Genomic DNA, 24,979 nt, shown 5'->3' with positions numbered 1-24,979 from the left:
GTCTGTCTTCATGCTAAAATTTATTTACGAAGTGCAAAATCTAAAAATAATAAAAGCCAGCACACCACTCTTGTGACAACAGTGATTTGATGGATTAAAGTGAGAGGGATGGATGTGTTTCTTCCACATAGGTCTGTCCACAGGCATGGCCATTTATCCTCTCTGCTTTCCATTGGTAAAGGAGAGGTGAGACATTAGACCAAAGAATTCCAAGTTTCCATCCAACAGCAACATTCTGGTTTTTTGAGTCAGTCACAACAAGTGGTAAACCCGAGGAGAGCTTTAAACCTAAGTCTATTTATTAAGACTTTTCCCTGCATTGTGTATACTCTTTCCTGTATCATTCAGCACACTCGACACACCTGCCCCTACCCAAGTGCAAACGCGGTTCTGTTCTTGACTTGACGTGCTGGCTAGTCAAACACCAATGATGGTAGTGAAGCTGGTGGTGATGGTGGTGAGGTGGTGAGGGTGGTGGTGATGGTGATGAGGGTGGTGGTGATGGTGGTGAGCGTGGTGGTGAGGGTGGTGGTGAGGGTGGTGAAGGTGGTGGTGAGGGTGGTGAGGGTGGTGGTGATGGTGGTGAGGGTGGTGGTGAGGGTGGTGAAGCTGGTGGTGATGGTGGTGAGGTGGTGATGGTGGTGAGGGTGGTGGTGAGGGTGGTGGTGATGGTGGTGAGGATGGTGGTGAGGGTGGTGGTGAGGGTAGTGAGGGTGGTGGTAATGGGGGTGGTGAGGGTGGTGGTGAGGGTGGTGGTAATGGGGGTGGTGAGGGTGGTGGTGAGGATGATGGTGAGGGTGGTGGTGAGGGTGGTGGTGAGGGTAGTGAGGGTGGTGGTAATGGTGGTGGTGAGGGTGATGGTGAGGGTTGCCATCAGCATGTGTTTGATGCTTATACTGTAACAGGTGCTGTGCTTAACGCTTTGCATTAATTACCTCCATCGGTGCTCACAACAGCTGTACGAGGTTATGTTATCCCCAGTTTACAGACGAGGAGCCTGAGCCTCAGAGGAGTTAAGTATCACCAGGGTATGATGGTGAGGCAGTGGAGGAGCTGGATGAGAACGGGTCACCTGGCTCCAAAAACCTGGGCCCTAACGGCCACTCGACACTTTTCTGTGGAGTCCAACCATCAGTTCTTCCTTCTCCCCCAAATGCAGTGTATTCCCTGATGCCTTGGGAAAGCAGCAGTTCTGACTGCAGTCTCATGTATCACTTTGACAGCGCCAGGAATTGTAGGGAGTCCCTGCTGCCCTTGCTTCCGCCAAAAGTTGGTCTCAGTAGGTACAGGAACTGTGTACTCGACACTTGTGGGGAGAGTCCAGCCGGGGAGGAAACGAGTCAAGAACGTGAAATAGTATCTCCTTGGGTGACGTTTTCCATCGGTCCGTTCTCCCTCAGTTTGCCTTCCTTGGCCTGCACCCCTGTGCCCAGCCTCCTGCCTAAGCCCAGAGGTGGCCGTACTGGACTCCAGCTCATGGGCTCACCCAGGCTGCTCAGCAAAGCCATCACAGGCGCAACTTTGATGGTGTCTGATATTGAGCTGGGCCACACCCAGACAACCCTCTCGAGTGTTCCGAGGGGGACTGGAACAGGCAGGAGGCCAGCACTAGGGCTGCACTTGCTGGCCGCCGGCTGGCCAGTAGCCTGAACACTGATCGGAAATGCTTAACTCAGGGACATACTCCAAAACCAGAGGTGTTTCCAGAAAGAAAGCAGAAGTTATTTGGTTCATGTTCCCAAAGAGCGCTCTCCCATTTATTTTCATTGCTGGCGTGGCATCGGTTCTTGGTCTTCAAGGTCGTTTTTCCAGGCTGGAGGTCAGGCATGATTGGAGAATCACAGGTTTTGGAAGGGGATAATAATAGAGCAAGAAGCCAAACGGGGGCGGTGGAAGGTTTTCATCCTTTAGTGAGAAAGTCAGCTGAACACACGTGCCGTTCGTGCAGACGTGCTCTGAGCCCTGCTGTCTGGTACTTGCCACTCCAGCAAAAGTCCGATCTTGGCAGGTTTTGCCCCAGCATGGATTTCCCAAATGAAAAGAAACAACCTTATGTGACAGCCAAAGTGGGGTGTGGGAGGGAGTCTGAGAGCAGCTGGGGGCAGATGAGGAGCAGAACACTTGCCACCAAGTAGCACTCTGTCCAGCTGGCCTGGTGACCTCTCTGCACTTTTGAGCCCTGTCACCCGGCTTCTTAGATAGCAGTCTCCCGTTGTTTCCAGTCTGTGCCACCGCAACCGAAGAAGCAGGGCACCAGACTGGGTGTCCCAGAGCACCAGACCTGGGGTGTGGAGGCATGATGTGGTTGCCCAGTGGTTGTTTCAACTCCATAGCCATAATGTGGGAAATGTTTATGATGTAATATTAATTTTCAGAGCCAGCCTACAGAGTTATAATTACAGTATGATCTCAACAAAGTAAATAATATGGACTGAAGGAAAAACCTACCAGTATGTTAGTGGTGTGGGTGATGGGATTAAAAGTCCCTTTTATTCTTTCAGTTTTCCAAGTCTTATACAACACGTGTATCAGTTTTATGATTAGACTTTTTTTCTATTGAAAAAAAATTAAATGAGGACTGTGGGGCAAAAGGAAGATAAGATTAAGACAGTGGTACAGTTGGTAACGTCAGAGGTGTGCCAAAAACAAGTTTGGTGCTGCGGCTCCTGGGACCAAAGCAGAGTGGGAAATACAATTAAAGAATTCTTGACACCTGTAAACCAGTCATTTGCTCAGAAGCCGCCGAGCTTTTCCTAATATGGAAGATTTGCCAAAGAATGATTCAAGTCTGTGTATTCAACCGTGAATCTTAGATTAGAATGATGTTGTGAATTTCTGTATGGGGCCCAGTTTTAGCAGGACATTACTCATGATCTTTACGAAGTGGTCCAGGATACTGATTTTTTCTGCTGTCTTTGAAATTAGTGGGTGACAAGTGAGAACCTTGTAGTGAAGTAGTAAATGTTTGGTTCAAATGTAATTGTATCAATGAAGAGTAAAAAATACTGCAGTTTAAAATAAATTTCCAACGCTACCGTGGCTTGGGAAAACTAATGACCCTCACATCAGAGCAGGAGATGCCTCCATCCTCTGGTCCCTGCTCCTCTGGCTTCTCTGCAGGTTGTGTCCACCTCTAGGTCCCAAGAGAGCTTTGGAGACTAGTTGGGAAAGAGCCCAGTGAACACATTTCTAAAAGCCATTTGCATAAACAGATACAGTCCATAAATAACAATGCCAGATTAGCTTGAGGTTTGGGTCATCACTGATGTGGACGTGCCCAGCGTGGGCTTGAGTTCAGCTCCATCCCACCCTACAATTTAACTTCTGTAGCTTCCCACCCCAGGTTAGCCCGGCTGAGGGTACCAGGTAAAGAAGTGCTTCTTTAGAGACCCGCGCAGCTAAAGGAGCCAGAGGGTAAGATACATTTTTGTGCACTCTGGAAAAGAAATATATTCAACAATGTCGATATGATTTGTTCTCTATCAATGATTGCTAATAAGGCAGAGCTTTATTGGTGAGAGCTTTGTTTCTAGGAAGGGTTAATATTTTCTCTAAAAAGGATTTCAAACAGAGGACATACACAGTTATGCTGTTTTACTTGTAAATGAAGTTAAAAATAGGAAAGAGAACAGCCCTTGTTAGTCCTCTCACTGGCCAGCTGCTCAGGGAAACTCTCAAGTAGGCTAGCCATCAGCATGCTGACAACAGCCGCTGCCAGGCCTCGCCTGACCCAGGCGGTTCGGTTGCCCTATTTTCCTGCTGCTCCAGCAGAGAGTAAATTGATTGTGGCTTAATCAGATAAGATGGGAGTGACAGGCAAGTGGAGAGAGGTAATTGAAAGATTGAGGATGGCTCGTGCTTCCTTGGTTGAGGCGGCATCTCTGCCCTTTGCTGTTGATGGTCACGCTCCTGGGCCCAGGTGTGCTCAGAGTGCACAGCGGGAGACGACAGGAGTGTCCCCATCATCGGGGGTCAGGGTAGGAGAGGCTCACGCTCCTGGACCCGTGCATGCTCAGAGTGCACACTGGGAGGAGACAACAGGAGTGTCCCCGTCATCGGGGGTCAGGGTGGGAGAGGCTCACGCTCTTGGGCCTGGGCATGCTCAGAGTTCACGGCGGGAGCCCAGAGAGCATCCGTTCGTCAGGGTTTGCAAGAAGATTTGTATGGTGACTCAGCTCACAGTGGAAAATCACACCTTTAGAAACTCCAGATTGTGTCCCTGCAAATCGCAGGGGATGGACTTGGGTAGGTCAGCCATGCTTCTCAGCAGCTCCCACCTGATATAAAACCTGGGGCACCAACAGTGGACCACAAGGCCACAGAAGTCAGCAAACAATCCAGCCCCGACACGTGTGTGAGAGCCCAGCAAAAAGTGGGCCCTTGGTGGAATAAGGAGGTCTGGAATTCTGCTTTCTTCGCCTTATTTTTCTTGACATCATATATTCTCTCATTCCGTGACCTGATGGAAAGAAGAGAGCATTTTTTCCAGGTGTGAAGTCCCGAAGCACAGTCTGTCCACAGGCATTGGCTGGGAGGGGCTTTGGAGTCAGGCACACGGGGGAAATTTCTGGATCCCACTCTGACACTTCCTGACAGAGTGGTGGGCCTGCATAAGCCTCAAGCTCCTCACCTGTTCTGGGGAATATCATCAGCTGCTGCTGGGCTGCCGTGCGGGTCAGATCAGGAATGCAGACAAGCGACTTGGCACAGGCGGTGCCTGGTCTGGGGGAGTGTTTAATCTTCTCTCAGTGGCTGGGAGCAGCTCCCAGAAACGTCTCTTCATTCTGGACAGCCTCTTTTCCAAAAGGTCCCCAAGGAGACTGTTGGTGGGGATGGGAAGGTCCCAGGACTTTCCAGAGAAATCTAAGACCCTTTAGGCAGACCTGCTCTCACCTTAGTCTGGACTCAAGTAGGTCAGTATGAGTCCTCGGGTCCTTGAATTCAGCCAGCCTCCAGTGGTCTGTACACTGATGCCTTGTGTGTAAAACCCATTCCCTGAACCTACCCAAGCCCACCCCACCCACAGCCCATAACAGCTCACCAAAGGGACAGGCACGAGGCTCCTTCCTCTAGAGCTTTCCTACAAACTGTGGTCCCCAGACCATTGGCACTGGTGTCACCTGGAGCTCATCAGAAGTCAGGGTCTGGGATCACACCCCAGGCGTACAAATCAGAACCTGAAATTTAAAATACCAGATTCCAAGGTCATGTGTGTGCACCGATGTCCATGAACTTCTAGGATTTCTGGAGGCAGGTGTAAATGTGGTGTTCCTTGTGGGCTGCTGAAGTTTGCTGGGAACCCAAAAATGTTTGTAACCGATGTAGCAGAGGTGTCAGTTATTTGGTTAGAACTCTCCTGCCTCCTCCTGAGATAACTGCAGAGAATTCAGAACATGGATTTTGGTATCTTTAGATGTGAATAGGTTATAAATTGTCTTTTTAAATACTGTTTGAGATCAAGTGGTGTTGGCTGTATGTGGAGTCAGGCAGATGGGATATTTGTTCAGGCATGTAATTTTGTCTTTGGAGAGAACACAGCCAAGTTTGAATTTTGGACCATTTCCCTTCCCTTCCCTCCCCTGCTGTCCAGGGTGTTGATGGTTGTCTGCACTGCTGGAGTGCGACCACCCGTCTCAGGACCAGTCCCCACGGTGGTGGCTAAGACGCAGCCTCTCCACTCTAGTCACACCCTCCCCCTGACTCGGAGCAGCCTGAAACCAGAATCGTCTCCCAGCTCAGAGCTGTTGCTTCTGTTTTCCCTCCTGACCCCTCCCCATTCATCTCCAAGCAGCATCTTCACTTTGAAAACCACTGTTATTTCAGTATCGCAGTTGCTTTCAGAAAGGAGCTCATGCTAAGATACTCAGTGAGAAACCCATTTTGAAATTTCCAAATTAAAACTAAACCCTCAAGGTGTTTCAGTATGCCAACCTCAGTGCACTATTCCTCACAAGGAGCCTTCAGTAAGAGTGCTGCTAACTTTGCTTAATACCTGCGTATTAGTTACCTGCGGCTGCATAACCAACTATGCCAAACTTTGTGGCTTAAAGCAACAACGATTTGTTGTCTCACCATTTCTGTGGGTCTGGAGTTCTGGAGCAGCTTAGCACGGTGGTTCTGACCCAGGGCCTCTCATGAGGAGCAATCAAGAAGTCGGGGGGAGCTGCATCAGCCACAGGCTTGACTGGGGCTGGAGAATTGACTCCCCAGGCGGCTCCCTCATCCAGCTCACACACCACACACTTCACACACCACACACCTCATACACCAGACACTTCACACACCACACACCTCACACACCACACACCTCATACCTCACACACCACACTCCTCACACACCACACACCTCATACCTCATACTCCTCACACACCTCACACACCACACACTACACACAACTCACACACCACACACCTCACACACCACACACCTCATACCTCACACACCACACTCTTCACACACCACACACCTCATACCTCATACACCTCACATACCACACACACCACATCCCTCATACCTCATACACCTCACACACCTCACACTACACACAACTCATACACCACACACCTCACACACCACACACCTCATACCTCACACACCACACTCCTCACACACCACACACCTCATATACCTCATACACCTCACATACCTCACACACCACACACCTCATACCTCATACACCTCACACACCTCACACACCACACACCTCACAAACCACACACCTCATACCTGACACACCACACTCCTCACACACTACACACCTCATACCTCACACACCTCATACTTCACACACCTCACACCTCACACCTCATACACCTCACATACCTCACACACCTCACACATCACACACTACACACAACTTACCACACACCTCAAAGCTCACACACCACACACCTCATACCTCACACAGCACACACTACACACACACACCTCACACACCTCATACCTCACACACCACACACTGCATACCTCATACCTCACGCACCTCATGCTCCACACACCTCACACAGCTCACACACCTCCATGACATCAAGGCTGTCTGCGTAGCATGAGGCAGGCACACGGTGGTGGTCAGCAGCTTAAATGGAAGGAGAGAGCAAGGGGACATGCCCTGGGAGCACACAGAGGAGGATGAGGGAGCCGCTGGAGGGTGAGTCCTGGGAACCTGCAGAAGGGGGACAAAGGAACCCCTGAGGGGACACACGCTGGGAGCCCGCAGAGGAGGATGAGGGAGCTGCTGAGGGCTGAGTCCTGGGAACCCACAGAGGCGGGAGAGAGGAGCCCCTGAGGGGACACGTGCTGGGCGCCCACAGAGGGGAGCTGCAAGAAGGGGAAAGTCATAGAGCAGGGATTGAACCCACTGTGCTCAGCCACGTGCAGATCGTGGGGGGAGGGCCGTGCAGGAAAGCACAGGTGCATTTACATTTCTAAACTCTTTGAATTTTTCATAAGCATATTATTACCTTTTTTTAACACTAACTAGAGAAGAGTCACTGCCAAAGCACTCTTCTGCCGCCCTCCTTGAGTCTCCTCTTGGCCATTCCTGTTAGCTACAGAACCCACCCTTCTCTGTCAGACCTCGAAGACTTCTTGTCAGAGGCCTTTCTCTAGAGGATTGCAAACATTGATCTGTTCACAGGATTTTGTCTTAAAAACACCTACTTATCTTTTCCATTTTTTAAAATTACAGAATAACTACAGAAGTCATACTTCTCCTACCCTACAATCCATGACTACCTGCTGCACCTTGACAGCTAGTCATCATCACGCTGAGTCGTCAGGCAAAACCGGCCCAGGGTGGGAGCCTGGGTCTCCTCTGCCCCAGCGCACAGCTGGCAGCCCAGTGTTGCCCCTCATGGCTCGGGACCTGGCAGGGGACGGGCGCTGACCGCCGCCTCTCCAGGAGCAATGTGCGTTCTTCTGTGGCTGAGCAGACTCTCGTGCATCAGAAATGCTAGGTGCAGGGTGGACAGAGGGGAGTGAGGCCGTTGGGGCTCAGGGTCTAGGAAGAGGCATGACCAGTCTCCGTGACTCAGGCCTGGGCATGCTCACCTGTAGTGCCCCGTCTACTTGGGCCAGGAAGTCCTTTACTGACATTGGGTGGAGCTGAGACACTCTGGTGTCTGGGGTTCACACCAAATAAAGGAGGAATGGCAGTGTCTTCCCCTTTGCCTGGAGCCTGGGTGATGTCATTCTGCCACACGAGCTCACAAGTGTGCCTCTACTTTTTTGGAGCATCTTCCAGAATGAGCAGGAGTGGTGCAGCCTGACGTTATAGTCCTGGGAAGCAGACCTGGGACTGCTCATTGGTGTCCGACCTGGACTCAGACCTCGGTCATTTCATCTGGGTCAAAGGGACGGGATGAATTGCCCCACACCATGTTTGCAAACTCAGCAGTTCAGGCTCTGGGCTGGGAATGTTTCTGTCACTTTCCTTTGCAGAAATAAGCTTTTGTAGATCAATGTACTGTTACTTTATAAAGCTAGCAGCTGTCTCTAGATAAACAGCAATAAATACTAACTGTGAACCACTGTTTCTGTTCAGGGCACTCAGGGATACACTTCTGAGGCAAACAGGGACCTGTGAATTGATATCGTTAAGTAACACACCCTAGAAGTGAAAAACAGCCACCGAGGATCCGGAAGTTGTATTTAACGTGTTCATACTCACTTCTGTCACAGCTCCTTGCCATCCCTCTCTCTGGCACTGCAGACATTCAGGCCGTCCCTATGCGTCCCTCACCCCCGGCCTCGAGAGGCTCCCCAGGAGGAAGAGCCATAGCCTTGCTTGGCGTCTCTGTCTCTTATATGTGCCCCTTCCCTGGCTCTGTAGATTCGTGCCAAGAAATGAAAAATGACCCCCTCCCTAAAAGGATGAAGTCGTAAGTCTGGACCTAAAGAAATACTGCTGAGAGATGCGACCCTGCTCCTGCTTTGGGTGCCTTGGCAGAGGATGACTTCTCTTTCTGCATCTTGACATCACTGGGGTCGGAAACTTTTTCGTTCTTTCTGAGACATTTCTCTTCTTGGGTTGCCTCTCCAGAGCAGCCCTCTCCTCCTATGTTGCTTCTTCCCACCCCGCTGCCTTTTATGGAAGCGAGTCAGCTTAGGCTGAAGACACCGAAGCCCCCGTGGTGGGGCTCAGCAGTGCGTGGAGATGATCCGCAGTGTGGGCCCAGCTCAGTTCCCCATCACCCTCCTCGCCCTCACGGAGTTTGCAGTCTGCCTCTGCGATTCTGATTCTCTCAAGCTCTTCTGTTGTGGTTGGTTTTACTCTCAGATCCCCACGCCTTCCTCTGTGTCCCCTCCATTAACCCTGGTCAGTCAGAGCCGGGTGGGAGGCCATGCACTTGTGTGGGCCCTGCTGGTCAGGAAGACACCAGGCCACCTGCGTTTGTTCTTCAGTAGACCTTCTCTCTTCTGTTTTTTCCTGGCCTCCCTGTATCCTAGCCGGGGGAATTTAATTTAATGGTACCATCAATTTGCTCATCAGTTTCTGTTTTTATGATTATTTATCAGAAGACAGATTAGCTAAAAAATGTCATCTGACCTGGTTTAGACCAACTGGATAATCTTCACGGTTACAGTTTAGAACCCCAGTGTGTCCTGAGTCGTCACAGTAGGACAGGCCTTCGTGTTCTTAGCAAATTGTTCTCCAGCTTGCATGAAGCAATAGCTTGCAGATGAGGAGGGCTGGTTAGCCGTCGTGGCTGCGTAGATGGGGACCAGGCAAGTAAAAGCCCAAAGCGGCTTCCTCGTTGGGTTGTGAACTTCACCTCTCGGGGGTCAGTTGTTTGGAGAAATGTTAACTGGCAAGGTGATCTAATAAACGAAAGGATTTTTTCCCAAAGCATACGGCCTCAAGTCAGTAATCACTGACTATGTGATTACTATGATATAACCTTTTTTCAATTAATACTTTATTTTTCTCCCTAGCAAGTAGTCTTTATGCTTAAGACTTTTTTCCTCTCATCCTACCCCTCAAAAAAATACATTCTCTACCCAAATTACAGTGGCACAGCTTCTTTTCTTTCAAAGAAAACCAAAACACAAAAGAAGCAATCCAAAGTTATTAACCAAACAATAAAAACTACCTGAAGTGGAAGTTCAGAATTTATTTGATATGTTAAAAAAGGCCACACACCTCATGGTGCCCTGGAGGAACAAGACTGATATTTTCAAGGAAGTTAATAATCATCCTCTCATGTAACATACTTGATGCTTTTCTTAAAAAGAAAAAACATCTACCCTCTGTGTGCTGTCTGAATGCAGTATGAGATAAACATCATAAGCCCGGACTCCACCGTCAGCTGGAGCAGCACCCCCTCCGCCACCAGCGCCTACATCTGCAGTAGCAGCGATGTTTAAACGTGTCCGTGTGAAACATTCCCTGACAAACTAGTTTTCGTACCAAGAAATAGGCTTCTCCTAGAATATATTACGGCAAAGTCTAGAAGCAAATTCATTTTTTATGACTTTGTGTTCTTACTTGAAATTACTGCAGATCCTGACAAATCTGGAGCAAGGGTTAGCTGAAGACGGGAGCATGAGCAGCATCTCACCGGAGAACAGAAGAGGTCAGTGGTCCAACTTTTCTTTGTTAAATAATTATCGAGAGTTATCAGAAGACTCAACCCCAGAGGTTTTGTCTCTCTCTCATTCTCTCTCCTTACTCAGCAATGCATTTGTCCTTTCATGCGTTCGTTTCCTCATTTCTTTTTTCGGAATGCCAAGCACCGTGCTTGGTGCTGTTGATACATGAAGAGCAAGATCAAACATAAGCCCTGCTCACGGGGAGCCCTTTTGGGTGGAGAAGAGCTGCCTAAACCAAATAACCCCACAGATCCATGTGAGCTCTCTCACTATGATTGCTGCTGTGGAGGAGAGGAGCCAGGCCTGTCCGGGATGGGGGCTGCCCAGCCAGAGCGACAGCCTGTGGCGGGAGGGAGGGTGAGGCGGTGAGGAGCCAGAGGGGAGAGGAAGCTGGGGCCCTTGCATGCAGAGCCTTGGGGCCCAGGCTGACAATGTGGGTCTTTATCCTGAGTGCTGGGCTGACACAAGCCAATTTGCGTTTTGAGAAGATCATCCTGGCTATGATTTCTTGAGAACATTAGAGAGATGAACTTCAAAACTCAACTCCAGTGGTGCCTCCCCGAGAGGCCCTTCCCCTACCCACTCATTCCTCAGGACAGCACCTCTCCACATAGGCCTGCGGTTGCCCAGTCATCTCCTTGTTCCCAGGGCACCTGTCCCACTCTGTGTCACCTGGAGCAGGGGCTTAACAGTCTCCACTTCCGTGTGCCTGGCTCGGAGCAGGTTCTCGGTGACCGCTGGCTGGCACAGAATATGCTGGAAAGCAGTGGGTTTCCTCCGAAGCTGCTCTCTATGGACACTGATGTGCCAAAAGCAGGAGAGGGACCTGGAGAGGAGAGCACTCCAGATGGAGAGCCATGTGAGACCCCAGGTCCAGGGAGGCCCTGGCCTCATACACACGGGGCTGTGAGATGGGAGTGAGCAACGTGGGCAGGAGATATTTGCTCTCAGGGGCCAAAAGCACTGAGCTGCATTTTTTTCTGTTTTGTTTTTTGTGAGGAAGATCAGCCCTGAGCTAACATCCGATGCCGATCCTCCTCTTTTTTACCGAGGAAGATTGGCCCTGAGCTAACATCCGTGTACATCTTCCTCTACTTTATATGGGACGCGGCCACAGCATGGCGTGACAAGTGGTGCATCGGTGTGCGCCCGGGATCCAAACTCGCAGACCCTGGGCCGCCGAAGTGGAGCGCGCGCACTTAACCGCTCGCGCCACCGGCCGAGCTCCTGAGCTGTGTTTTTGCTTGAAATACAGATTCCTTAGTTTGAGAAATTCCAAGTGACCGCCAGGTTTGTGGGTGTGCTTGTGTGCGCACGTGTCCTCCTCAGTGATTAAATGCAGGCAGATTAGCACAGTCTGAAGGAGGGAAGTCGCCACTCACCCTTGGGCATCCCCTTCTCCAGCACTCTCTGCGCCTTGGGGCGCCTGCATTAGTGGGAATGAGCAGGTAGTTATTAGATCTGAGAAAGCAGTTTCCGGAAATCTAACAGAGTCACAACAGATAAGCAGATTTATAAGGTGATAAAGGGAAAAAGGAGACGTCCGCGAAGGTAATCAAGATGAATCTCTAGCTCACCGCGAAGGTCACAGTTTACGTTAAGACATGTCATTGCTCAGAATTTTCTTTTCACAAAAATGATGTTATAAGGAGAATATAAGCAGCTAATGTATTTTTAATTGCTGAAAGGCAAAGTAAGTTAAATTCTTAGTTCTGGCAATTAGGTGTTGTGTGTTCTTCTTAAACACTCCAAGATAAGCAAAATTTCTAGGCGATTGTTATCCCAAAATACCATTGATCCTGGCAGCCAAAAGCGGTCAGTTTCAGTAAGGGGGCAGGACGGTGTAAGGCAAGCTCACCCAATTATTGTCACTTGAGTGTGTCCAGGGCTGGCGCGTCCCTAGTCCTCAGCTGGACGGCCGCTGCGTCTGCCTCTCCACCCTCGCCTGCTCCTCCTCCTCCTCCTGTGTGCTCCCCGTGTCCTCTCCACCATCACCTCCTCCTCCTGTGCTCCCCGTGTCCTCTCCACCATCACCTCCTCCTCTTGTGCTCCCCGTGTCCTCTCCACCCTCACCTGCTCCTCCTCCTCCTGTGCTCCCCGTGTCCTCTCCACCCTCGCCTGCTCCTCCTCCTCCTGTGCTCCCCGTGTCCTCTCCACCCTCGCCTGCTCCTCCTCCTCTTGTGCTCCTCGTGTCCTCTCCACCATCACCTCCTCCTCTTGTGCTCCCCGTGTCCTCTCCACCATCACCTCCTCCTCCTGTGCCCCCCGTGTCCTCTCCACCCTCACCTGCTCCTCCTCCTCCTGTGCTCCTCGTGTCCTCTCCACCCTCGCCTGCTCCTCCTCCTCTTGTGCTCCCCATGTCCTCTCCACCATCACCTCCTCCTCCTCCTGTGCTCCCCGTGTCCTCTCCACCATCACCTCCTCCTCCTCCTGTGCTCCCCGTGTCCTCTCCACCATCACCTCCTCCTCTTGTGCTCCCCGTGTCCTCTCCACCATCACCTGCTCCTCCTCCTCCTGTGCTCCCCATGTCCTCTCCACCATCACCTGCTCCTCCTCCTCCTGTGCTCCCCGTGTCCTCTCCACCATCACCTCCTCCTCCTCCTGTGCTCCCCGTGTCCTCTCCACCATCACCTCCTCCTCTTGTGCTCCCCGTGTCCTCTCCACCATCACCTCCTCCTCCTCCTGTGCTCCCCGTGTCCTCTCCACCATCACCTGCTCCTCCTCCTCCTGTGCTTCCCGTGTCCTCTCCACCATCACCTCCTCCTCTTGTGCTCCCCGTGTCCTCTCCACCATCACCTGCTCCTCCTCCTCCTGTGCTCCCCGTGTCCTCTCCACCATCACCTCCTCCTCCTCCTGTGCTCCCCGTGTCCTCTCCACCATCACCTCCTCCTCCTCTTCCGTCTGTGCTCCCCGTGTCCTCTCCACCATCACCTGCTCCTCCTCCTCCATCTGTGCTCCCCGTGTCCTCTCCACCCTCGCCTGCTCCTCCTCCTCCATCTGTGCTCCCCGTGTCCTCTCCACCATCGCCTGCTCCTCCTCCTCCTGTGCTCCCCGTGTCCTCTCCACCATCACCTCCTCGTCCTCCGTCTGTGTTCCCCGTGTCCTCTCCACCCTCGCCTGCTCCTCCTCTGTCTGTGCTCCCCGTGTCCTCTCCACCCTCGCCTGCTCCTCCTCCTCCTCCTGTGCTCCCCGTGTCCTCTCCACCATCACCTGCTCCTCCTCCTCCATCTGTGCTCCCGTGTCCTCTCCACCATCACCTCCTCCTCCTGTGCTCCCCGTGTCCTCTCCACCCTCGCCTGCTCCTCCTCCTCCTCCGTCTGTGCTCCCCGTGTCCTCTCCACCCTCGCCTGCTCCTCCTCCTCCATCTGTGCTCCCCGTGTCCTCTCCACCCTCGCCTGCTCCTCCTCCTCCATCTGTGCTCCCCGTGTCCTCTCCACCATCGCCTGCTCCTCCTCCTCCTGTGCTCCCCGTGTCCTCTCCACCCTCACCTGCTCCTCCTCCTCCATCTGTGCTCCCCGTGTCCTCTCCACCCTCACCTGCTCCTCCTCCTCCATCTGTGCTCCCCGTGTCCTCTCCACCCTCACCTCCTCCTCCTCCTCCTGTGCTCCCCGTGTCCTCTCCACCCTCACCTGCTCCTCCTCCTCCTCCTGTGCTCCCCGTGTCCTCTCCACCCTCGCCTCCTCCTCCGTCTGTGCTCCCCGTGTCCTCTCCACCATCACCTCCTCCTCCTGTGCTCCCCGTGTCCTCTCCACCCTCGCCTGCTCCTCCTCCTCCGTCTGTGCTTCCCGTGTCCTCTCCACCCTCGCCTGCTCCTCCTCCTCCGTCTGTGCTCCCCGTGTCCTCTCCACCCTCGCCTGCTCCTCCTCCTCCATCTGTGCTCCCGTGTCCTCTCCACCCGCCTGCTCCTCCTCCTCCATCTGTGCTCCCCTGTCCTCTCCACCATCGCCTGCTCCTCCTCCTCCTGTGCTCCCCGTGTCCTCTCCACCATCACCTCCTCGTCCTCCGTCTGTGTTCCCCGTGTCCTCTCCACCCTCGCCTGCTCCTCCTCTGTCTGTGCTCCCGGTGTCCTCTCCACCATCACCTCCTCCTCCTCCTCTGTCTGTGCTCCCGGTGTCCTCTCCACCATCACCTCCTCCTCCTGTGCTCCCCGTGTCCTCTCCACTCTCGCCTGCTCCTCCTCCTCCTGTGCTCCCCGTGTCGTCCACTCTCGCATACTCCTCATCCGGTAGTGCTCCCTGTGTCCTCTGGTTTCTGAGTCGTGAATGCTGTTTCTCTTGAAGGAACTGGCAGAGCGGAGGAGTGCTGGACTGGGGTCAGGATGGACTGCACCCTGGCCTCTCTGGGCCTCAGTGCATTAATCAACAAAATATAAGGTTTAAAATCAGCTTGGTCTCCAAAGCAGACCTTACTCCTGACAATCCCAATGTATAAACAGTAAAATTCAGCTGGGGTTTGGGCAGGGAGCCGTTAGTCAGCCCTCTCTTCACCCGAAGCAGCTCCTAGGGGACCTTCAGGCTGGGAATCAGCAGAGCGATGGCTGATGACTAACGGAGAGACGAGAGAACAGGGCAGGGCCACGCCAGTCACTACGAGTGACAGTGAAGGTGGATGCTCCGGGAGGGGAAAGCAGGCCTGTGGAGGAATTTGGAAATGCCCTGGTGGGGTATGTGTGACATCACGCCACTGTTACGCAGATGCCTCATGGAGACTCGGCTTTGATTCTGCGTCGTCCTCGTCACCACCCTCCTATCTCCCAGGCGAGGGTGCCTGGGACCTTTTAGAAGGCACTTCTGTGCCCTCATACCTGTGAAGCAGGTAGGATAGGAATTACTGTTCCCATAAAAGGTCAGGAAACTGGGGCCTTGAGAATGCTGGCTGCAGTAACCATGACGCAGCGTGCTGACTCCCAGATGAGTGAGCCGTTCAGTAGCCCTGCAGCCGTGAGGCCAGGGAAGGCCTGCAGCTGGCGAGTTTACTGCCCCCAGGCAGGTGGTAGGCGCCTCCCTGGTCTGCTGGACAAGCCGTCCAGCTGCCCAGGCAGTGGGCCCTCCCACCCATTCACTTTGACACCATTAGGTGACCCAGCTGTGGGCCAGGGCTGCATCTTCATCAGATTCGCTCATTATATTAGGGTGCTAACTGTGGAAACACGGCCTTGGTACATTTTGTGATCTTCTGTCTGCCCTGAAGCTGAGCAGTCACCCTCCTTTGTCGTTGTTGCGTCCCTCTCCAGCTGTTCTCTTTCCAGAACCAAGAGCTCTGGCCCCAGGATGTGTCTCAGCAGTGCAGTGCACACCACCTCTGGCTGTGGTGACAGAGGGGTCATCTAAGTCGGAACTCACGGGACCCATAACTGACAGCTGGGGCGTGCCTCCGGCTTGTGCGCACACTCACCGGCTGCCCCTCTGTTGCAGCCTCCGTCCAGCTGTGGAGGTCCCGACTGGGCCGGGTGATGTGCTCCATGGCCAACTGCCTGCTCCTGATGAAGGTGGGTGTCAGCAGAAACTGCACGGGGACCGCCGGGACACTCGGCTGAGAAACACTCTGGGGTCAGAGGGAGGGGTCACCCAAACAGAGAGTTCAGTGACACACTCGGGGCTAAATTTACTTTAATTTCTACTAAAAGAAATTTCAACAGAATGTAGAATTTACATTGTCAAGTTTAATTGTTCGAACATGGGTCTAGATGATTTAATTAAAATCATTATTCATGCTCTCGTATCGTGCCCACTCACTCGCTCCCTCTCTCACTCTTCTCTGAACTCCAGCTCAGAAAGGTCGCCTTTGTTCTCCTGGAGTGAGAGGGCGTTTTTCCTTGTCCTGGTTTGACTTGATGATTGATGCTCATGGCATCTAGAGACAGGCTTCCCCACAGGACCTGCTTCTCAGGCTTCACCCAGAGCTTTCAGCCCCCTGAGGAGACAGCTTACGAATCAAGAAGGCTGAACTGAGGGCCTGGTCCTTTGTTCTCTTCCTCCAGCAGGCCCTCCCTACCTTCACAGCAGTGTTTCCGGCTTCTCCCTTTCTTGGGAACCTGCGACACCCCAGCCCAGCTCGCCAGCCCCAGGGCAGGGTGACCGCACCGAGCTGGTGGTACTGCAGCCAGCTGCTGGTGCTGAAAGCTGCTGCAGGAATCAATCAGCCACTGTTAGCACCTTCTGAGCTGTTCTGAGACAGTCATGTCTCCGCCCACAGGCCGGCCCAAGGTCATTCCTGCTCGAATTTCACAAAGCAGAGCAGGCAGTTTGTTGAGTGGAGAAATGTGCTTGTGGGCTCCATGTTTAACCCTGACGTGGAGCCACGTTATACATCGACCCCCCAAACCTGTGCAGAAGGATCGTGTCCTGGGCACGGCACAGAGGGCTTGGGTGCGGGTGTCAATTCATAGCCCTAAGCAGCTTGTCCTTTTAGTCAGGAAGACATATGGCCTGAAGCCGCCTTAGAGCGGCCCACGCTGGTGGCCCCGCCTTCCGTGCACCCCTGTAGTGGTGCGACAGTGGGGTCCACATAGCAACCTTACAACGCCCTTGGACTTTGCTGAGCCCCAGGCGCCTCCTCTGAAACGGGGCACAGACTGGTCTGACGTCCCTTCAGCCCCTTCGTTCACGCAGCCCTCTCCTCTCTCAGCACACTGGATGATGGACGCTAGGGGGTTAAGGAGCTCTGTGTTGTGCCCAGGGTTTTTTCCTTTGGTGTCCACATCTAACCTGTTTCCCACAGGGCCGCCTGCCCATCCGTGAGTGTGTCCCTCGTCCTCTCACACCTTAGCCCTGCGCCTGCCCCAGGCACATGCCTGGGCAGGAGGGCGGTCGTTCTCCCAGAGCCGGGGCTTTGTCCCCTCTGCCCCTCCAAACAGCCCATTCTCCCCAACAGCCGATTGATGGTAGCCCGCTCAGAAACCCCCATGGTCCGGCCTCTAGCCCTCAGCCACACCTGAAGTTCATCTGCTTCTGAAAGAAATGAAGAACAGATTGTAAATTCACAGGCTGGTGTTTCATTAATCATGGGGCTAAAAATTCTCAGGAGGGAAGTTACCTGTTCCACTGGTGGGTTTTTATTTGCATTTTTAAGACACAATAATAGAAAACTTGGGATAAAAATGCTTTCCTACAGACTACTGTCTGTAGTAGTGGTACCACCACCAGGCCACCACCGTCAGACCTGCATTGCTGGGACTCAGTACAGAACACAGTGTTGTGTCTCAAAAATACTTTTATGATGAATGCAATTTAATTTGAAATTTTAGATTAATCTTTCATTATCATGAGTTAAAAAAAGGAATAAAATATTTTGCAGTTACGGCTGCTGCAGGCACATGCGTTCTATTGCCATCTGGTGAGTGTGCCCAGCGTTACAACAGTGTGTGGTCTCCATTGTGGGGTGTCATGTTAATTTAATTATGTGTATGGGCTAACAATGATTATTTATCAGCCGTTTAATTATTTTGAACAGCATTTCTATTACAGTGAAATAAATATTAATTTAACTTTTTAACGATGAGAAATCTATTCATACGATTCAGCCCCGAGTATCTGCATAATACAACCAGGCACAATTGCACGTATTACAAGGCCTGGGAAATTGCACCAATCCTGCCTCTTCATGTTGCTTCCCCTCCTTAGACCCACAGGAGCCCTAAGGTGCCTGCTGGCAGACCACAGGGATGCCTGTGCTTACTGCGTCAGGGGCCCGCCCTGTGCCTGGGTGTCCCACAGCTCCCCATCCTGCACAGGCCAACTGTTGTGGCTTCTCACGTCATTTAAAGGACCACGTAGCCACATAAACCACCTTCCTTCTTGCTTACCTCACACTGCACAGGCCTTTCTATTGCAGGTGGTTGTGAGTCTAGTTTCACAGCCACCAGACAAGCGTGGCTGCTGACAGGACAAGGGTAGAGGTGGAGCTAAAGCATGTCTGTCCCTGTGAGCTAGCCATTCAGACCCTTTTGCAAGGTCAAATCTATATAATGTGCAGAGTGGATTAAGCTCTCTCTGAAGAGCTCATTTTAGCCATTTTCCGTTAAAAGGACTGGATTGCCTCCACCTCCAGTAAATAAACAATTTCATTAACTAGTAATCAACTTACAGAAGCTCTCTGACACGCTCCTGCTCTGGCGTATTTGATGAGAGGCTCCTGGAAACCTGGCAGTCCATCCCCGTGGCTGCAGCGGCTCCTGGGCTGTGACTATGGCTGACCTCTTGGGGGCCAACCGGCTGCCCCATGGTCCCTCCTCCTCTTGTCTGACCTCTTGCCTGGAATCCAGCTTTCTCACGTGGCTCCCATGCCTATGGATCTGCCCGGACGTATTCACCTGGGAGAGCCGTGTTTTAACAGATCTATGGTAAAATAACTGACCAGCAAGGATCATTGCTAGGTTTTCTAAAACCTGTCATTTCCATATCAAAGTGCCTTCAGCAACATTGACTCCCGGCCACAAGCACTAAACAGGGAGTCGTGAGGCAGTGACACTGGCCAGAAAGCCATTCTAGAAGGGAGGCCACCTGGCCTTGCCGGCCAGGAGTGGACATGTCACCACCCTCCACGTGTGTCGTCCCTGGCTCAGCTGGGAGCATCAGGAGAGTGAGTGATGCACAGGCTGACATTTGGGGACATGCACCCACATGACCCAGTGACACTTGAGTGATGATCAGGTCAGAATTGCCTCTTGTTCACTCTAAACCGAAAATCAGGGGCAGGTGTTAAATTACAGCAGGTGATTCCCAGTGTGACAGGTGCTCCGAGGCCCCCCCCACCCGCAGAGTCTAGATGGGCCTGGAGCTCGGGCCAAAGCCCAGACCCGCAGCCCCTGAGGGCACCCCGCTCCCCTCAGCTGGGCCTCGGCTTCCCCAAGGGCTCCGCCAGCCACCAAGCAGTGGGAGGCGCTGCCTCCTCCAGGAGAGGCGCCTCTCAGCACACACACACTCACGCTTGCTGCACACACTTTCACACACGTGTGCACATTCACACAGTTGTACACCCGTGTGTAGGGCACACACAGCACTGGATACAGCATGGCCCTGCCACTGGCCGTGGTGACAGGCAGGCAGAAGCTGTGGGAGGGACGAGGCAGGTGCCGTGAGGCTCCACACCGAGCCTTGAATAAGATCCTTTTAATGAGCTGTGCTTGAAGGCGCCGGACTGGAGCGAGGCTTTTCGTTTTTTTCCCCGCTAAACTGGAGTTGTACTTGTCATCTTTCTTTCTTTATAACATCTCAATTAGCAGACTAGTAACTCCAGTCCCAGTTTGGATGAGATTGAAACGTAGAAGAATAAAGAAGTAAAAGTACCTTTTGGGGTTTTATGAAGATTAAGGAGAAAAATACCACTGGTGGCCGTATTTGTTGCTGACTGTGTGCTCTGACTCAAAATACAATAAACTCAGTAAACACTGTGGCCATCTCTGTCGTTCTGGAGAGCCTGGGTCTGCTGGGGGCCCTGAGACGAGCCAAGGGCTGTGTCCTACATGACTTGGGCAAGACCGCGTCTCTCTGAGACCTGCTTTCTCACAACTGATAGAGGCGACTGGTTCTGCCTCTCTTGCTTGTGGACCAAGAGGGCTTTCCTCACGTAGCATCAGCCGAGCGCCCACGACGCCAGCGCTGGGCGAATGGGCAGGTGACTGCAGAGCTGGTCCTGGCCAGGCCTTGCCCGGTCACCGCAGGGCAGCGTGGAGGGCGTTATGACGAGGGCGCAGGAGAATCGAGTAAGTGAGAGAGAGGTGAAGGACTTGGCGCAGTAGCTCGCAGAGCCTTTTTCAGTGTCCTATATAGATGTCTCTAAAGCGGTAGGAATTTCTGGTGTAACAGTCAAGAGTCCTGCTCTGTTAGTCTGACCTAGAATCCCTGCTTACTCTCTCAGCTAAGTTGTTTTGTGGGTTTTTTTTTTTTGTTTACATTTAAAGAGTATACTTGCCTTTCTGGCATAGAAAATGTTTGAGAGATGCTGTTAATAAACTTGGCTTATGTATTCGGCTGCTGGGAAACAAGACAAAATTCACCAATTCACTTAATAATTTTGTCAGGAAACAGAGAGAGACGGTCTAGGTGAAAGACTCGTTGCTCCTTAGGAGATGGAAGCAAGACCCTCAGCCTGTGTGCATGAGCACAGCCTCAGCCTGCCTCTCAGTGATGGGGAGCTTTCGCCGACTAGTAGCGCACAGAACTGGGGTCCTGGTGGGCGCTCCCCTTGGCGCAGTGTCTGGCGCGGGGTGTCCTGTCTCCTGCCCACTCCCACGTCCCATGTCCTCTCTTCACACATGAGTCTGCACGGGCTCCGGCTCGGCCACCTTTTTATCTCTAAGATGTTCTCTGGGCGTTTCTTCCCCCAGGACTACGTGCTGGCCGTGGACGCTTACCGTTCTGTCATCCAGTACCACCCAGAGCAGGAGCCGCAGCTGCTGAGCGGCATCGGCCGGATCTTCCTCCAGGTGTGCTGCGCCGACCGGGGAGCTTCAGTGGGAAGGCTCCTGCTTAGTGGCCCGTGACGTAGCTTTAATTCTGTAGGTTTAAGAAATAGCACAGAAATATCTCGATTCAAATTTCTATGACTGTTAAAAGGTTTAGTTCTTTGCGATTGTTCTGGTTTGACTGTATTGAGTATTGCATCCTGCTGGCTCTGATGTGATTATGAAGCCGATTACTAAATGTGAATTTACATAGATTTTCATTGGTGACACACAGAAACGGATTACTTTAGAAATTGTCCTGTTGCTGTTATAAAAGTATTGACAAAAGCATAAAGGGTCTTATTTCAGCTTGCCTGAGACTGCAGTTACTTGCTGATATTTTGCTGGAAAGAGCACTTGACTCCACATGGACTGGACAAGGCAGTCTGGCTTGCAGCAGGGGTCCCAACAACGCAGAGAGCGAGGGGCAGTACCCTCTCTGCCAAGAGCAACGCTGAAAGCCAGGATGCATTTCCCTGGAACGTGTGGCCACAGGGAAGGACGAGCCCTTCCTCACTGCAGTAGCCCCAGGACACTGATCCTGCAGGCGGAGCATTAGTGGCCTGTGCCCCCTCCCACTTGAGTCTCTGAGGGTTTCTGTGTAACGTCCTCCTGTAGCTTCTCTGTATCCCTCTGGCCGGTGCTGTGCTGTTGGGTCAGCAGCTTGCCTGGGACTTCAGAGAGGACGTGGCTGGGGTCGGAGGAAGGACTTCTTTACAAAGAGCCGTCACTGTCTGCCTGCTGTGAAGTGGGCCTTTCCTGCCATCGCAGGTGGGGTTTAAAGTGCAAGTCTCCCTGGGAGAAGCAACACAGCGACTCGAATTCACGCGTAGTTCTAGGTCTTTCTGGACCATAGACTGATGAGGAGCAAGTCCTAGGGCCCGATGCTGGGGTGCAGGACTTGGTCCACATCTCGCTCCACCCATGTCGGCCGGGCGGCTTTGCCCTGAGATGAAGCCCGGACCCTGAAGCCCCGCCCTGCCCTGAACCCCCGCCCTGCCCTGAACCCTTACTGGTCTCAAAGGCACCCTCACCCAGCGCACCAGGCTCAAGACTTGCTTCCACTGAGCTGCAGTTTCTGTAAAGTTGCTCCAGCAGGCAGCTGATGGCACCCGGGTTCAGAAACAGTCCTGGGCAGCATGGCCTGCGTCGCCTGGGGCCAGCCCTATCCAGGCCTATCTCCTGCCTGAGGGCCGACGTGCCGACGTCTCAGCACGTCCACCCCAGCAGAGGGGCACAGGGACCGCTGAGAGTGCATACTGCTGCACTGTGGGGCATGTCATGGCGCGTTTCCCTCGTTTTCTCACAGCCTCCAGCTTCAGCTGCCCCTCAGTCCCCCCAGACCACTGCACTGGCCTTCTAAAGTGCAGCTCTGTGGTGTCAATGCTGGTCAGAGCTCCTCCTGGCCCCTCATGGCTCACCTGTCGGGTGAGCCCACATCTGAAGCCCACATTCAGGGCCCTCCCAAATTTGGCCCTAGCTTGTGCCTTCCAACCTAGTTTTCTCTTTGCTTCGAGCTCCTTTCCCTCCCTCTGCCTGTGCAGTCCAGCCCATCCTTCAGGCCTGGAAAGAAGATGCCCATCGAGTCGTTCAGACCCTCAATAAGCTCTCTCCTCACTTCTTTCCCAAGGCATCTTCAGGAATGAACACACAGGGCTCAGGAGCTGGGTTGGAAGAACACAGACCTAGGGAACCCCAGCTCAGGTTATCGAACCTTGCTCAGCCTCAGTTTCCCCCTCTGAGATTAACTGAGCTAATCCATTAAAATACTTTGCACGATGCACGGGACAGAGGAAGAGCTCAGGAAATGTGAGTTACTGGGTTTTCCCATGTCTCACCCTTCTGCGGGACCCGAGGAATGAAGCACATCTCATCCCGTTCCCACAAATCCTGGTAGAAGGGCTGCGCCCGAAAGTCCACTAGAGGCCAAAACCGCACCTGGTCAGAATTGCCCTTGAAAACCCCTGACCGCACGTAGTCAGAAGAGAGAAGCCAAGGGTCACTGAGCTTCGAGAACCTGTGAGCTGGACCACAGCAGGGAACAGAAGGACTGTCCGCGTGCAGACGTGTGGACGTTGAGCCCATGCCCCCAGCCCCAGGGCTGTCCTGCAGGATGTGCTTGTCCATTTCGTCTGTAGGTTCCAGCACAGATGAAGAGACGAGTCTCTGGGAGAGGACTACAAGGGGCAGTAGAGGACGCAGATTACGAGATCATCTAGGGCGAGCAGGGCCTGCCTGGTGCTCTGCGTGGCAGCCCTGACCAGCAGAAGCGTGAAGGAGCCTGATGTAAAGGAACCGTGACAGCACTAGAGATGATGGAGCTGAGTGCAGACGAAGTAAATGAATGGACATTAAATTTCTAGATGATACTACCTAGCCAGGTTTAGAATACTGGCACTGCATCTTCTCTGTGTGTTTCAAATTCTGCATTGAATTCAGTGTTTAAGGTTTTCCTAAAATATTATGTGAACTAAAAATAGGAGACCACCTGTGCACCACATCACCAATTGCTGGACGGTGAAAGAAGAGACACTGGCAAATGTCCAGGGGCCCCTGAGGTGCCTCACTTTGTGTTAGCCCTCCTAACAGACATGCAATCTTAATGTTTCAAAACATAGGTTAGGGGCCAGCCCAGTGGCATAGTAGTTAAGTTCGTGCTTTCCACTTCGGTGGCCCGGGTTCGCAGGTTCAGATCCCGGGCGCAGACCTATGCACCGTCAAGCCATGCTGTGGCAGCGTCCCACATATAAAGTTGAGAAAGATGGGCACGGATGTTAGCCCAGGGCCAATCTTCCTCAGCAAAAAGAGGAGGATTGGCAACAGATGTTAGCTCAGGGCTAATCTTCCTCCCCCCCCAAAAAAAAAATAAAGTACTTTACTTTTGAAGAGCTATCCTCATTCTTTCCAAGAAGTTCATAACCTAATTCTGATTCCTGAGCAAAGGGTCACCTATTCAGTCTGTGCGCCATTCACATTACAGGTGGAAAAGCTGGACTCAGACCACGATACATTCAAGCCTGTAATTGAGATGCGATACCCAGAGAGACGGGAGCCAGTCCACTTCTCAGCTTTGCCTCATAACACAGGCGTGGTTCTCTTGTGTCCACACACCCGCCAGCTGACTGTCAGGCACCCACAAACTAGGTAACAGCGTTTATCTAGAAACCACAGGCCTGCTGGGGCCGCTGCTACAGTCCTACCTACCCTCATCCTGCAGAGCTTCCTTGCAGCAACTGCATTCCACACCAACGGGGGGCGAGTCAGGGAGAACAGGAATTTCCCCTTCTGAAGGGAAATCTGTGTTGTGAGCGAGGGTGGAGGTATTTGTATTCTGAGGGAGTTTCTCAGAAACCTAAATTAAAGAGAGCAAAATTAACCAGATCTTTACACATAAAGAGGTATTTATTCATCTTCTTACAGTTACTTCACTCTGACTTAGATCCACCCCCTCAAAGTCTTTTTTGTCTGTGATTTTTGTGTCTTGGAAGCTGAGAGAGAATGAAAAGGAGCAGCTGGTCTAGGGGGTCGTCCCTCATACCAGGAAAGTAGCCTCTTGGGCCAGCGTGGAGTCCAGGAGCCAAGTGCAGAAAGAGGACCCGTTGAGAGTTGATCTGGCTGAGAGAAAGGCAGCTGGTCTCCACCGTGCTGCAGACCAGGGTCCTTGGTGGCCTGGCCGAAAGCAGGAACCCAGCAGTGACCAGGCAGAAGCCTTCACCACAGCAGGGTAGAGGAGGTGCTGGGCAAAACCATTCATCACGGCAGCACAGACAAGAGGAGAAAGTGATGCTCATTCGTTTAATTTTGCACCTGAGAGTGTGGCGTATCATCACGGAGAGCACGGAGTCAGTAGGGAGCATGACTGGATCTGGAGGTGGACCCTGGAAGGCAGGTCGGGTCCATGGTAGAGGAGGCCTCTGCGGGGTGCAGTCTGATCTATTTCTGCT

The 24,979-nt window shown here is 52.6% G+C and overlaps 1 protein-coding gene across 1 annotated transcript in view; it reads left to right on the top strand.

Annotated features, from left to right (window-relative positions):
* The window catches only part of TRAPPC12 (trafficking protein particle complex subunit 12), a 98,630-nt gene that overhangs the window by 67,573 nt on the left and 6,078 nt on the right, over positions 1 to 24,979 (top strand). The window contains exons 7-9 of the mRNA XM_004436440.2: positions 10,503 to 10,575; positions 16,006 to 16,079; positions 20,919 to 21,017. Coding sequence (XP_004436497.1) covers positions 10,503 to 10,575; positions 16,006 to 16,079; positions 20,919 to 21,017 — 246 coding nt within the window. The remainder of the gene's footprint in view (positions 1 to 10,502; positions 10,576 to 16,005; positions 16,080 to 20,918; positions 21,018 to 24,979) is intronic.

This window comes from Ceratotherium simum, chromosome 11 (assembly GCF_057802395.1).
Source record: "Ceratotherium simum simum isolate JZ-2026a chromosome 11, ASM5780239v1, whole genome shotgun sequence".
In the NCBI taxonomy this organism is placed as follows: domain Eukaryota; kingdom Metazoa; phylum Chordata; class Mammalia; order Perissodactyla; family Rhinocerotidae; genus Ceratotherium; species Ceratotherium simum.
The sequence above is the reverse complement of the archived record's forward strand: the minus strand, read 5'-3'. Positions and strand labels throughout refer to the sequence as shown.